Source organism: Cajanus cajan, chromosome 4 (genome assembly GCF_000230855.2).
Source record: "Cajanus cajan strain Asha chromosome 4, NIPB_CcT2T_4, whole genome shotgun sequence".
Lineage (NCBI taxonomy): Eukaryota > Viridiplantae > Streptophyta > Magnoliopsida > Fabales > Fabaceae > Cajanus > Cajanus cajan.
The window spans coordinates 43,281,846-43,297,492 of NC_138520.1; the positions used below are offsets into that span (position 1 = coordinate 43,281,846).

The following is a 15,647-nucleotide window of genomic DNA, read 5'->3' on the forward strand; positions in this document are numbered from 1 at the left end:
AATATCATCCTCACATGCTAGGTACCTATCATTAAGTTATCAACATCATAGATCACAAATTTCACATAATTCTTCACACACATCACAATATCTATGACATTCAGTTAATAATTTAACCATAACTCGAGATATACATATCCTTTCTAAGTGATACCAACTCCATTAGAATCCTAACATAAATATCTACAACTTTCATGAAGAACACAAATCCTAATAAAGTCGTTTAGGTTACCATTCAGGGCTCACAAAAATTGATGTTGTGGTTCGCACACAGATTGGAAGGCTCAAATTGAAACTCACATAACTTGATCAAATATTAATATTTTTACACGCTTCTTGTGTCTAAGTGGTATCCCCAGATGTCTAGTTTCTAACAAAACAAACGGCACTCGATTTGGATAACTACACAGAAAGATATCGCAAAATTACAAACGTATGTCGGGGTCCCGATGCCCGACGCCCAAAACTGGCGCTGAGCGCCCAAATCTCTGCCCAGACTCCCCTCTGTGCAATTAAACCTGCGTTTTACGAGTTCCAACAAGGTTTTTACCAATTTTCACTACTTCTACACCCCGTTGGTTCAGTTTAACTCCATTTATATTCTTCATACGTTCCAAATCAATCCATACACATCTCAAGCCTCAAAAATTGGTTTCCATTGGTTTTACAAAAAAAAAATCTAAACTCTTCTTAACACATAAAATTCAAGTCATCAAATTTAAGGATAAAGAATTAACAAGAAAGCCCCAATGGAATTCAAAGACAATTCAAGAAATAAGTTCTTCCAAATGAATTAAGAATTTAGAACATCGATTGCACAGATAATCGTTCAGAATTTTAAATAGAGTTCCTAGAGGGACTTAGGGATTGCCCTCACTACCCGAACACCCCTATATTCACATATGAAGAAACCCATCCCCCCGTACCTTAAGGATGATGAATGAAGGCCAACAGAAGAACGACGGAGCAATCTGAACACTTTACGCCTTACTTCAAGAATTTTCTCCTCTCCCCTCTTCCTTCAAGCGTCTGATGTTAAAATGAATATTAGGTAACTGACTACCCTCAAAACCCCTCTAATAATTCCGACTGGGCCAGGCCCATACTCACCTGCCCATCCCCCTCTATTTAATTAAAATGGTAAATAAATAATTAAAAAAAAATAAAACAGTTGCAACTTCTATAATTATTTAAAATACTAATTTATTTTCTGCTCTCTAGAATATAAATATAAATAACTACTAGACTCAAGTTTCTCTCGTAAATATAATTATTATTATTTAGAATCTACTGCAATTTTATAAAATTACTAAATAAAATGATATAAATTATTTTCATAAAAATAGTAATTAATTAAAATTTAATTAATTAAAAATTTAGGATGTTACAGCCCCCACTGTGTTTAACTTAGATTTGTCCCTGCATGTGGTTGTGTAGTGAAATGTTAGTCTTGTGTATCCTCTTCCTTTACTTTAGGTTCTACCTCTTCAAGAACAGGTTCTTGTTGTTGAGGTACATCGTTAATGACTTCAAGAAAAAATACTATGTTATTTCATCCTTTACTGTATAGTGTCAATTTGGTAGTAAGTGGTTCACTCCAGTTTGACTAACAATGAAATAAAATCTGCTACTATTGTCTTTAGTGATACAATGCATTATCCTTAATGATACACTGTATAGCCTAACTATTTAACAATTGAAGTTATCAATTTTCATTGACAATATTATCAAATCTAGTGTTTGAAATGCTTTGTACCAAATCCACGTGGATGCCACGTGGATGCCAATTTTTTTGAAAACTCCTAGAACCAGAACGGTCTGTTCTGATTTCAGAACGGGCCGTTCTGGTTCCAGGTATTTTAAAAAAAATCGGCATCCACGTGGCATCCACCTGTGCATCTACGTGGCATCCACGTGGCCAATAGTTAACTTCGTTTAAATAACTTGGACGGAAGTCCGACATTGCAACCAATTAATTTATTAAGGACCAAATTGAGATAAAAAATAAAAGTAGGACTAAATTCAAACAAATAATTATTATAAGGAACTAAAATATTATTTTAGCCAAATTTTTTTTATTAAGTCTAATAAACAATATACAGGTCCATAATTTTCCACGTGTCCGATTAGAAGCCAGGTGGACATAACACACCACGACGTTAATCATTACTAAATACTAATCTCCATTTTATTTTAAAAAAAAAATTATCGGTAAATAGGAGAGACAAAACGAGGCTAACCCAGAAGACAAGAAGGTGCATCAGTGACTTTGACAATGGCGACAGTGGCGGAATCACCCGAATCTGAGACACACCCTGCACCTGACGACTACTCCAAAACCAACAATCCTCAAACCTTTAATGAAACGACAGCGTTTATTGATTACGCCGTTGCGCAAGCCCAGCTTTACCACAAGGCCTTTAACGACGCCGTCGATTCATCACTCGATGCTGCAAAGACCCGTTTTTCCCAAATCCGTTCAACTTCTTCGGCTCATTTTCATCAAACCCTGGTAAAATCTCTCTCTCTCTCTCTCTCTCTCTCTTTGCTTCTCGAGAAAATTCTCAAAAAGCAAAATGAGTGGGAATGAGAAAAGCAATTAAAGGACCGTATATAAATTTGATTCGCTATGACCTAATTCGATGGCAACGCGCATTCCATTGGTTTTTTCGGTTATTTCTTCAAAATTTTTTGGTTAACTCGTCTGCATGATTTTGATTTCTGTTGAATGTAGGATGCTTTGGATGATCTCAAGTCTCAGTACGGTGCCTATGAGGGTCTTTTGTTTGGGAAGATCAAAGGTTTGCGTTTTGTGGTTTATTTACTGGAGATAGGTTCTTCTGTTTGCAATTTATGAAGTTTCTGATGTTTAGGTTTGTATGTTGATCTTTCATTGCAGAAGGTGTACTCGTCGCAGCTTCACATCCGGTGATTACATGTGGGGCTATTGCTGGCTCGGGGCTCCTGGTACTTAAAAGTGAGATTCTATGCTTTATTGTTAGTGTTGCATTTGCTATTTCATTCTTCTGGTGGCATGTAAAAGAGATTATATTTTTGTATTTTGTTACAGAATCTCATTAGGGTTGAATAGTCTTAGTTAGAACTTGTGCAGATCATTGATTTTCGAGTGAATCCTCAATTTGGTTCTTGGTTTGGGTGTCACACTTCGTTGCTCCTTTAATTGCTTTTGTCAACAAGTTGACCTGTTAAAAATTAAAGTGTTGCCATATTTGTTCCTTAAAGATACCAAATTGTCACCCAGTTCGCCCTTTTGTGGTAACACTTTAATCTTCCTTGTGGGTCAATTTGGTGATAATTTTGTGTCTCTGAGGGTGTAATTTGGTGAAAAAAATCCTTTGAGGAATAATATGGTGACACTTGTAATATTTGAGCAATTAATTTAGCTACAAATATCTTTGGAGGACTAATGTGGCAACTTCATAATCTTTGGGGAATTAAATTGAAGGTTTACCGTTGATTTTAAGGCCGTGGTCAACCATTAGAAGTTTGTATCTTTGTTAAATTCAGTAAATTGCTGATGGTATATATGTGTCATTTGTTACTGCAACTTATGTTATCAGAAGCTTCAATTCACCCTATTTTATATGTTCGATAAATAATTCAATTAGCAGATTATTATTTTTCTTCAAATTTGGTTATCTTGTAGGGCCTCGTCGGGTCGTGTACTACAACACTTTGCGTCTTTTTGTCAGTGAAGAGGTGAGAAATGATCTCATTATATCTATTGACTTTTAAAATGCTGGATTTTGAGTTAATTTAATCATGAAATGTATATATTTAGTTTGTATGCTTTGTTAGAATCATCATATCTTGAAAACTGCTGGTGAATACAAGTTTAAAATTTATTGTGTAAAATGTGCTGGGATTGTCATATGGAGGCAGGGACAAAAGTCACAATCCAAAAAAAATAACTAAAAAGGGAAAGAAGGAACATAATTTGTTTGTACTTTTCCTTTATAGTTTTTTACTTTTCATTAATTGCCAGACCATTTAGATTTTTTAACTTTTTATTTGGAAATTTGATTTGCAAATGTACAAACTCATACTATTTGTTAGACAAGAGGATAAGACAACAATAGGGGCTAAAAGAACCTTGCAGATCTATCAGAGGAAGAAACGCAAGTCAGGGCGTAAGGGGTTCTGAGCTATTCAGTTAGAATAGTTAGTTTTCTGTTATTAAGTTGGTTAGCTGTTGTTTTCCTTTATCATATAAATAGCCCTCTGATTGAAGAAGAGGCATATTGGATGTATTAGAGTTTTGACTAGTGAATCCATTGTGAAAGGAGAGTACTTCATTGGGTACACTTGTTACTGTTCTATCCCTATTCTTGAATAATACAGAGATCTTTTTCATTCCTTACTTGTTTTTTTTCTATAGTGACTGTTGTTGTTTTCTATTGCTGGGATATGTTTTCCCATTTCCAAAGAGAGGACCCTAACACTATTACTATAATATTAGTCTTGATTGAAGCAAACATAGATGTGAGTTGTAACTTGTAATACAGTTGAATGTTGTTGAAGTCACTATTCTCTTTGTACTTGGTTGTGAAAAATGCCTCTGCATTATGTCCACCATTAATCCAATGAGTATTTGCATTTAATATGTATCATCATAACTAAATTCACATCTATGTTTAGTTAGAGAGAACAAAAGAAAGTGAAGGAAAAATTGATAGAGACATCATAGAGGATTCTCATGTATTATAATTACTTAGCAAATACTTAGCGAGCAGTGTTATGAACTCTGATATTTAGAGTCAAAAGGGACATCTGTCTTAACTGAACTCTGTTGCAAACTGACCTTAACCTAACTAATTCTGTTACTAGAAACAGAACCAGGTTACGATTAGCGGCATCTGATTATGATAGGGACTTGAATATTAGGGGGTGCCCAAGTCTCACATTGAGTAGCATGGGATGCTTGATGGAGTATTTAAGTGCTTGGTTTTACCCCCTTAACAACTAGCTTTTAAAGGAGGGTTCCCCAAGTGCTTGGGTGCTGATCAATTGGTATTAAAGTCTATGAAGCACCAACACATCTTTAGAATGTTGTGTCGGTGTGCTCGACACGTTTCGGACACGATACTTGTCAGCCACGTGTTCGTCACTTATCTAATGTGTCACAAATAAAGTTTTTATTTTTTGTTTGGACACCTTTATGATACAACTTTAACACTTTTTCTACATGACTTGGACACGAGACAAGAGAGTAAATCGATTCATACTTTTAGCTAAACACTTATCTAATACTCCTATAAAATAAAGATACAAAGTCAACTTATTTATAAATATTGCAAGGCTCATAACATTTTTGTTATATGTTGTGAGTCTCATTTTTATATGAATTACTCATTTAACTTTTAAGAGATATGGTTCGTCTTCTAAAGGTCATTATCATATGAAAATTATAAAGCTTATATATATGCCATGTCCTCGTGTCCTACTTTATAGACATTAGTCGTGTCCGGTGTCCATGTTGGAGTTAGTAGCTTCATAGATTAGAGTTGATTGTCGATAACTCAAAAAGGGCTTTCTACGGAGGGGTTGACCATAAAGGTTAGGTGAAGCATTGTTGAGTGTCAACAAGATGTCGTCTCTTTGGGGTGAGGCTATGATAGGGACTTGGGTATTATGGGGTTCTTAAGTCCCACATCAAATAGTATGGGATGCTTGATAAATTATTTAAGTGCTTGGTTCTCCCCCTTTAACAACTAGCTTTTAAGGGACAATCACTCAATGCTCTGATACTCAATTAATTAAGTGCTTGGTTCTCCCCCTTTGAGATTCTGCACCTCCCAAAGTCCAAAGGCCCTAATTTTCCCACTTATGACAAGATGAAATCTCTTTCAATCCCTCTTCATATTTACATACAACCACTGTTCGACTAACTTTAAGCCACCTTCAATGGGTCTAATCAGTTGTAGGCCCTTTAACACAATCCTTATTATTTCTTAGACTAACAAACATAACTAACTATTGACGGGTTACCTAAAAATACTCCTCCCTAAATATTCACCTTGTCCTCAAGGTGAATTGGTGGTTGCAAACAAGATTCTATCTTGGTTCCACCTTACAATCTTTAACAACCGTGGTTTAACAATTTCAATCTTGTGCATGTTTGCATTGGATGAATAGAGCAAGATGAAGTAAATCGAGAAATTTGGACTGGAAGAGGGGATGGAGTGATAGGAGAGGATAAATATGAGGAAGCTTTAGTAGAAGAGGGGGTGGCAGGAGAGGAAATAGGAGGTGGTGTTTAAAGGGGGAGTGAAATGAGAGGAGGGAGGAAGTTGAAATACAAGCCCCCAAAGGAGGTGGCAACAACAAACCTAACTTTTGTGGAATAATGAAAGCGAAATTCATTTAAAAACATATCCATGGAAATATAAAGTCTGCCATCAGGGCACTAAGGTGGTGAATATGTATATTCTTTATGGGAAGATGGTTAGCCAAGGAAAGTACATCTGGTACATAGTAGTCAATCTTGGATAGCGGAGCGGCCGACCCCAAAAGTGGGATAGCGGGATTGCGGATAGTGGCATGACTGCTACTCAAGTATTATATTTATATTTATTAAGTAATTAATAATATATAAATAAAAGCTAAAAAAAAGAAAAAATAACTCTAAATTCATGCATTAATAATAAAAGTTCATAATTTTCAAATAAAGCATAATATAAAATGTCTAGAAAACAAAATGCCAAAGCTCTAAGTAACTAAAAAAGTAAATATTGAAGTTCAATCTTCTTCCTCATCAAAATTAAAGTCTTCCTCTTTTTCAAATTCATCACTTCCACTATTGGAATTATATTCTTCTTCTACTTCATGATCATCATCATCTAAATCTTTTTCTATTACTTCCATCACTTTTTTTCCTTTTTCTTTCCTAGATGTAGATGCAATTATTGTTGCCTTGTTCACTTGTGTTTGTCTCCTAGTATATTGCAAAGGTTCACTAGCCCAAGTTGCCTCGGCAACATCTGTCGAAGTCAAAACATCATCAAAAACCAACCCATCTTCAATATCACCATCATCATCTAGATCTCCTCCCAACATCCATTCATTGTTATCATCAACATCATTTAAAACAATAGGGTCAATTACATCCCAACACTTGAAGTGTTCTTGAAGAGCTTGATTATACTTAATAAAAACCAAGTCTTGAAGCTTTTGGTGCTCAGGTTTACTTCTCTAATTTAAGTGAATCTATAATAATTTAAAAACATGAATGTTAGTTAAGTTTCCATTTTTAATGGTAAACTCAAATTTAAATTGTTCATTTCAATTGCATATAAATACATTAAGTCATTAACTTACATGCTCAAAGGTGCTCCAATTACCCTTGCAACCAGATGAGCTACAAGTCAAGCTTAGTACCTTAATGGCAAGATTTTGCAACTGTGGTGTATGTCCTCCATACTTCTTCCACCACTCAGCTGTAATGCATGTCATGTACAATGCATTAATAATTTAATAAATATTGAAATAAACTTAAGAACTTGCTCACTTACTAGGAGTCTTCTAACCCTTGCCCTTACTACTACAGGAATGTCAAACTTGCCTCTCGCCCTTTTATGTATTAGTAATTGAGTGTGAATGTTGTCTACAATGTCATCATTTTCACTAAGCCTATCAATACATTTGAAGAGGCCATCCACCACTTCATCATCATCATCAATTCTTGAATTTCTATAAAAAACTCAAGACTTAGATAATATCCCGCTACATCCAAAGGATGATGAAGTTGACAATCCCATCTTTTATCAATAATTGCAAATATATCCTTATATTTTTCTTCATTGTGATCGAAAGAGAGTTGAATTGTCTCTTTGGCTCTTTCCATAGCTTCATAAATGTAACCCATTGCTGTTTTTTTTTTCATTATCCACCAACCTCAACACATGTACAATAGGTCTCTTAAATCTAGCGATAGCTTGGATGTCATCTTCCTCTTCATCTTCTTCCATAGACTCCATGTATACTTCATTGTCATTTTTTTTCTTTCTATAAGCAACATTCATTTTTAATTTAAGATCCTCTGGTATTTTTCTACAAGCACCTATATCTCCTCTTATTCCAAGTTGATGTTTCTTTGCTCTTGTAATTCCTCCCCTAGAAGTTTTTAAGCAAAAATCACATGTCACACTTTTATTGTTTTTATCTTAAGTTGTTCCACTTCCAAAATATTTCAATGTTGTCATCGGTAGACTTAAACATTCCAATTGAAGAACCCATTGATGGTGTGGGACTATGATTGGGACCAGTTCCAGTAGTGTTTGTTTGAGCCATGATTATGTTGATCCCTAGTGCCCAAATAAAAAAATGAACAGAAAAAAGAAGAAGAAATGGAACAGAAAAAAGATAAAGAAATGGGGAAAAAAAGTGAACAGAAAAAAAAGAAAGAAAAAGGAACAAAAGATAATCATGGAGGAGAAAAAAAGAATAGAAGAGAGAAAATAAAAGAAAGAATACCATGGAGGAGGGAGGAGAGAAGAAGAGAAGAGAGTCTGAGATGAAGACCTTGATGTAGGAACAAAAGAAGACAAGAATTAGAAACAAGTTGACTGAATTATCTCATGCAGACTGACCCAAACTGACAAGATTATTAAGTCATTGAAGAATTAGAAAAATATTTTTAACAGGGAGGGGCATGTGGGAGTATAGGTGAGAAAAGGTGGAGGAGCCAATAGAAGGAATAGGAAGATTCTGGTCATTCTCTCTGATGACTTAGTGCTGTCTAGATAAGAGCAAGAGGTGTTGAGGACCCTCTGTGACATGATGTGTTGCCTTAGTCAGCAAACTGGGTCTGACTAGTGGAACCTGCTGCAGAAGGGGTGAGATAGGCCTTTGAAGAGCATTGCTGGCCCATTAAGCAATTCTGAATTGAGTTCCATGTATTTCAGTAGCAGAACTGAATGCACCATTAAATTGCACTGGTAAAAATAATGATGAAAAGGGGACTGCAGTGGAGCTGGAATCTAAATATCAGGCATAGGTGAATATGGAGGTGGACCAGGCAGTGGATGTTGATAATAAGGCATGTGAAGTCATTATAAAACTTGGGAAGTCATTCCCTTCCAAGTTATATGTCCTAAACCCAATTTCTAAGATGGTATAAGATCCTATTCTAGATTTATTATTGTGCAACCAGTATCTGCTTGCGCTCTAGATGTCTTTCCCTAGGTATGAGGGGGGTTGTTTTTGGGTCCCCCACATTTTTTGTGCACGCTCCAGACGACCATTCTTGAGTGTGAGGGGGGGGGGTGTTGAGATCCCACGGACTAGAAACATGACCAATGTAGTTCTTATAAAGTATGGGAAGGTCTCAACCTTACATGGTAGTTTTGTGGGGTTAAGAAGTCCAAATTCTAAGATCCTCTATGTCCAAAGTGATTGCTGCCTAGGTGAACAAAATCCAAACCAAAGGGAAGGTGGAATTCATTTCAAATTGATTTTGCTGCTTAGAAGGAGAACCCAGTTCTTAGAAAAGCATTAAACATGAACTGATTTGAGAGGGAACTGTATAGTGGTCAAAATGACTGCTGAAAGGTTGGACCAGTGATAAATGACTTGGATTAGATGGTAAAGATTCGGCATCAAATTGCATTTGTGCTTTATGCAATATTTTCTTGTGAAATAAAATTAAAGAAAGAGCAGCTTTTATATTTGTAGAGTCAGGTGGAGACAATTGTTTTAATTGGAATCTATACAAACATAACTAAGCCCGACTGTTTCTGTTATAAACAGAGTCAGGTTGCCACTAGTGGCAAGTAACTAGGCCCAACTGACTATTAATATTTAATACATATGTGGAATGTGTCTCTAACAACATGGATGTACTTTGCTTGTTGTGTGTGGCATTGTTTATTTTATTTGTTCTTAATATTTATTTCAATTTGTTTTTTTGTAAATGGTCAAAAGGCTTTAGCATACCAGCTTCCATGCCACCATAGTGCCATTGTGGTTTTTGGGGCTTTTTGGCATTGGCTGCATATTCCATTTAAGCATAGATTTGATACCAATGGTTAATGTACTTTATGACACTTGAGATTTAAAATATGGAAAAATCAGTGAGCATATCTCAGCTGATCTATTTCATATATATATACATGTAAGAGAGGTTAGAACAAATATAATCAAAGAAAAAATCTATAGCCTATGACTCATCCTGTAAAGCTATACGACGAATAATAAACAACTATTTTAGCATTCCTCATCTAGCTGGAGCTTATAAATTATATGCACCAAGCTTGGAACTTATAAAATGAATCCTAGATCCTTTTAAGGATTTAGTTAGAATGTTTGCAAGCTAGCCATTAGAGTTGATAAACTTGGTACTAAGCTCCTTGGACAACAACTTCGCCTGAACAAAATGACAATCGATCTCTTTGTATAAACTCAGATTGCAAGCTTGTCATTAGTGAGGATTCTACATGTATTGACTAACAACTCAATATCAGGTCTTATAATAATGAGATAAATGAGTTTTCCTACCAACCTCCTATATCTCTTTGAATTTGAAAATATTTCACCTTGATTTGCCATTAGCTTTTGATATGGGTCCATAGGACTATCAATCAAACATGTCACCTACATAGTCTAGAATATCAAGGCCATATTTTCTTTGTGAAATTACAACACCTTCCTTTGGCTAAGGAACTTCAATACCAAAAGAGTATATTAGATAGCCAAGGTCTTTGGTTTGAAAATGGTTGAATAGGTTCTCCCTTAGTTGAGAAATCCTAGTAGCATAACTATATCATCTACGTAGACCATCAGATAAACACACATCCCAGAGGAAGTATGACTGTAAAATATTGAATGATTTACCTTAATTTGTTTCAATCCAAAAATTTACACAATATGACTAAATTTACAAAACCAAGCTTGGGTTGATTGTTTTAGCCCATAGTGTGACCAAAGCAATTTACAAACTAGACCACACTCCCCGTGAGCAACAAATCCAAGAGGTTGATCCTTGTATATCTCCTCCTCAAGGTCACCATGAAGGATGACATTTTTAATGTCAAGCTGGTGAAGAGGCCAATGACAAATAGTAGCCATAGCAAGGAAGAGTCAAATTGTGGTGATTTTGGCCATAAGAGAAAAAGTATTAAAGTAATCAAGGCCATATAATTGAATGTATCCCTTGGCCACTTTTCGAGCTTTAAGGCACTTGAATATGAATAATTTCTTATTATTGAATCTGAATGGGTACAATAAAATAAATAGGCATAAAACATAATCAATCCCTAAAGTTTAGGGATTTAGATAAAACTGACTAAGGAAACTAAACTAGAAATTAGGAGAAGATAAACTAGTATATCGAAACTATATCTTATAGAATTATCTTAACACTCCCCCTCAAGCTGGAGCATATATATCATATGCATCTAGCTTGTTACATATATATGTTATCCTAGGACCTCGTAAAGATTTAGTAAAGATATCTGCAAGTTGATCCTTGGAGCAAACTGAGGAGGTCTTGATGATACCGGAGAGGATCTTTTCTCTGATGAAATGGCAGTCAACCTCTATATGCTTTGTTCTCTCATGAAAAACTGGATTAGAGGAGAGGTATAAAGCTGACTGGTTATCACAAACTAGTTCCATATGACCAACCTTGCAAAACTGCAACTCTTAAATTAAGAATTTTAGCCACAAGAGATCACATGTGGTGTGAGCCATAACACGATATTCTGCTTCTGTACTTGATCGTGCAACAACACTTTGCTTTTTACTCTTTCACGAGACAAGATTACCGCTCATGAAGACACAATAGCCTGATGTTGACCGCCTATCACTTGCATCACCTGCCCAATCTGCATCTGAATATCCAACAATGTTTGTATGTCCTCTATCATTGTAAACAAGTCCTTTTCCTGGTGATCTTTTGATGTATCTAAGGATTCGAACAATTGCAAGCCAATGACTCTCACAGGGAGAGTTAAGAAACTGACTTACAACAATGACAGGAAAGGATATATCAGGTCTAGTCATGGTGAGATAATTCAATTTTCCCACTAATCTCCGATATCTCCCTGGGTCAGGATAAGGCTCTCCCTGATTAGGCATAAGCTTCACATTAGGATCCATGGGAGTGTCAATTGGCTTATAATCTGTAAGTTCGGTCTCTTCTAGAATATCAAGGGCATATTTTCTCTGAGAAATAGCAATACCGGACTTTGACTGAGCGACCTCAATCCTGAGGAAATAACGTAGGGGACCTAAATCCTTAGTTTGAAAGTGTTTAAATAAGTGTTGCTTCAGAGCCTTGATGCCCTCCTGATCATCACCTGTAATCACAATATCATCTACATAAACAACAAGATAGATAAATCTATGTGTCGATGAGCGTCTAAAGAAGACAGAGTGATCTGTTTCGCAGCAGATCATTCCAAATTCCTGTATAACTTTGCTAAACCGACCAAACCAAGCACGAGGTGATTGTTTGAGGCCATACAAGGACTTTTGTAATTTACATACAAGACCAGACCCCCCTTGAGCAACAAACCTAGGAGGTTGATCCATATAAATCTCCTCCTCCAAATCACCATATAAGAAGGCATTTTTGATGTCTAATTGAAACAAAGGCCAATGCCTCATAGCAGCCATAGCTAAGAAGAGACGAACTGAGGCCATTTTCGCAACTGGAGAGAAGGTATCGCTGTAATCCAAACCATATACTTGCGTGTATCCCTTAGCCACAAGACGAGCTTTTAATCTATCCACCTGTCCATCAGGGCCCACTTTAACATTAAATACTCACTGACAACTAGGGCTGTTCAAAAAAACCAAAAGAACCGCATTGAATTTAAAACCAAACCAAACCATTTAAAAAAAACCAGAACCAATTATAATAAAATTGAACCGGTTTTAAGTTTTAAAATAAAACTTAAAAACTGAACTTATTTTTTTAAAAAGCTTTGGTTCACTAAAACCGTAAAACGGAACAGCCTCTCACTCACTAAAACTGGTTTAGAACAGAACCAAAATTTTGTGCATTGGACCATTGGTTGGAAGCCCCTGAGAGACACGTGTGACATTAGGAAGGAACGAGGCGATTCCACTTAGAAATGGTAGTCCGAGGCGCAGAGGAACGGAGCCTGGTCCTGTATTCGATTCGTGGAAGTAGAAATAGAGACAGTCATCACTCATCACTGAAGCGTGGTTTATTTCTTAAAACTAGTTCAAAAACTGGTTTTAAACTGATTATAAGCTTGTTTATTAAAGTAGTTCAATTTTAAAATAGTTTGTTAAAGTAGTTTACATAATTTATAAACCAATTCATTTTATTAAAATGGTGTGGTGCAGTTCGGTGCAGTTTTTTTTAAAAACCAAACCATGCACACCCCTACTGACAACTAACAACAGATTTTTTAGGCGGTGGGACAAGTACCCAAGTGTGGTTGGAGTCTAAAGCTGTCATCTCATCAATCATTGCTTGTCGCTATCCTGGATGGGTTAAGGCCTCCTATACTGTCTTGGAAATGGTAATAGAGGAAATAACAGAGACAAAAGCATAATAGGTAAGAGACAAACGATGATATGAAAGAAAGTTATAAATAGGATGAGGATTACAAGTAGAATGACTACCTTTACGAAGAGCAATGGGCAAGTCAACTGAGGTAGGTGGGATCGGAGTAGGTGAGGAGACTGAAGTAGGAGTAGAATCACATTGCTCAATTGAAGAATCATTGGGAGGAACAACAGTATGTGATCGATGCTCATAGGTTATCCCAAATCGGTGTAGAGGATGGTTAGACCCTGGTAGTGCAGGAGGATCTGGTGCCTCTAAAGTAGCAGGTGTGGTAGGAGGCACACTATGATCAAAATGAGGAATAGGCAATACCTGAGAGAGGAGATTTGAGTCAATCGGAGAGACATCTGTGGCAATAAAATATGGTGTATCTTCAAAGAAAGTGACATCTGCACTGGTGTAAAATCGATGCGTAGCAGGAGAGTAACAACGGTATCCCTTTTGGACACGGGAGTATCCTAAGAACACACATTTGATGGCTCGAGCAGACAACTTAGCACATCCTGAGAAAAGATCATGGACAAAACAAGTACAGTCAAAGACACGAGGATGAACAAAATAAAGGGGATCCAATGGGTATAATAGGGAATGAGGTAGTTGATCGTTCAAGACAGACGATGGCATTCGATTTATTAAATACCCTGCAGTGAGGACAACATCGTCCCACAACTTTGGGGGTGCATTGGCATTCAATAAAAAAGAGTACGAGTAGTGTCCACAATATGTCTATGTTTTCGCTCAGCTACACCATTTTGTTGAGGTGTATGAGGGCAACTAGATTGATGTAGAATGCCATGGGAAGCCATAAATGATTTGAAGCAATCTGAAAAATATTCTTTAGCATTATCACTTCGTAAAACCCGAATTACTTTGCCAAATTGAGTTTTGATCTTCGAATAGAAACTTAGGAAAATATTGAATAACTCATAACAATTTTTCATTAAAAATATCCAAGTACATCTAGAAAAATCATCAATAAAGGTGACGTAATACCTATGTCCTAAAAGAGAAGGAACGCGACTAGGACCCCAAACATCAGAATGAATAACATCAAAAGGAGACATAGCTCGACTATTAATACTATTAGAAAAAGAAGCTCTAACATGCTTTCCTAATTGACACGACTCACACTCTAAGGACACCAACCGTGAGAGATGAGGTACCATTTTCTTTAATTTATTCAAGCTTGGATGATCCAGGCGACGATGGATTAAACTAGGAGACTCAATAGATGCACATATGGTAGAGGAAGAAGGCTGAAGGTAGTAGAGACCATGTGATTCAGATCCGGCTCCAATCGTCTGTCCCGTACTCCGGTCCTGTATCAAGAAAGAATCAAAAGTGAAGGTTATGACAATTTAGTGACCGAGTCAACTTACTTATAGAAATCAAATTAAAGGGACATCCAGGAACTAGTAAAACAGATTTTAATGGTAGTGATGGGAGAGGTGATATTTGGCCAATACTAGTGGCTTGAACTTTTGACCCATCTGCAAGAGTGATATGATGTAGAGTTTTAGGTGATGATAGGTTAGGGAAAAGGGAGACATTACCAGTTAGGTGATCAGAAGCACCGGAGTCCAAAACCCAAGGTCCAATAGACGTAGAATGAGAGAGACAGACTGTAGAATTACCTGTATGAGCAACAGTGATGGAAAAAGAGGCCTGTTTAGTTGCCTTCAATTGAAGATACTCTTGGTAATCATTGGTAGATAATGCGATTGGATGATTGCCCTCTGGTTCAATCTTGAGCTCTGGAGCTGAAGTTGGAGATTGAGCCACATTAGGTGTCTTGCTCGGAAAGCCATGCAAGGAATAACACCTGTCTCGTGTATGTCCATCTCTTTGACAGTAGGTACAATGGAGGTTTCCTCGACCCCCTTTACCACGACCACGACCTCGACCACGCCCTCGACTTCCACGATCAGCTGTACTAGAGATAAAAGCAGAGGACTTAGATTCTGTGTGAGGATCTGCCTCTGGTGAAGGGACCCGAATCAGTCAATCTATGAGTTCTTCTACTGTAGGAATGATAGGATTTGTCAAGATTTGATCTCGAACAGATCCGTAATCTTTGTGGAGTCCT

At 36.6% G+C, this 15,647-nt stretch overlaps 1 protein-coding gene across 1 annotated transcript in view; it reads left to right on the forward strand.

Annotated features, from left to right (window-relative positions):
* Positions 1 to 2,202: 2,202 nt before the first annotated feature.
* Positions 2,203 to 15,647, forward strand: part of LOC109793148 (alanine-tRNA ligase) — a 37,304-nt gene continuing 23,859 nt past the window's right edge. The window contains exons 1-4 of the mRNA XM_083072484.1: positions 2,203 to 2,512; positions 2,735 to 2,801; positions 2,900 to 2,977; positions 3,668 to 3,720. Coding sequence (XP_082928610.1) covers positions 2,276 to 2,512; positions 2,735 to 2,801; positions 2,900 to 2,977; positions 3,668 to 3,720 — 435 coding nt within the window. The 5' untranslated portion in view covers positions 2,203 to 2,275. The remainder of the gene's footprint in view (positions 2,513 to 2,734; positions 2,802 to 2,899; positions 2,978 to 3,667; positions 3,721 to 15,647) is intronic.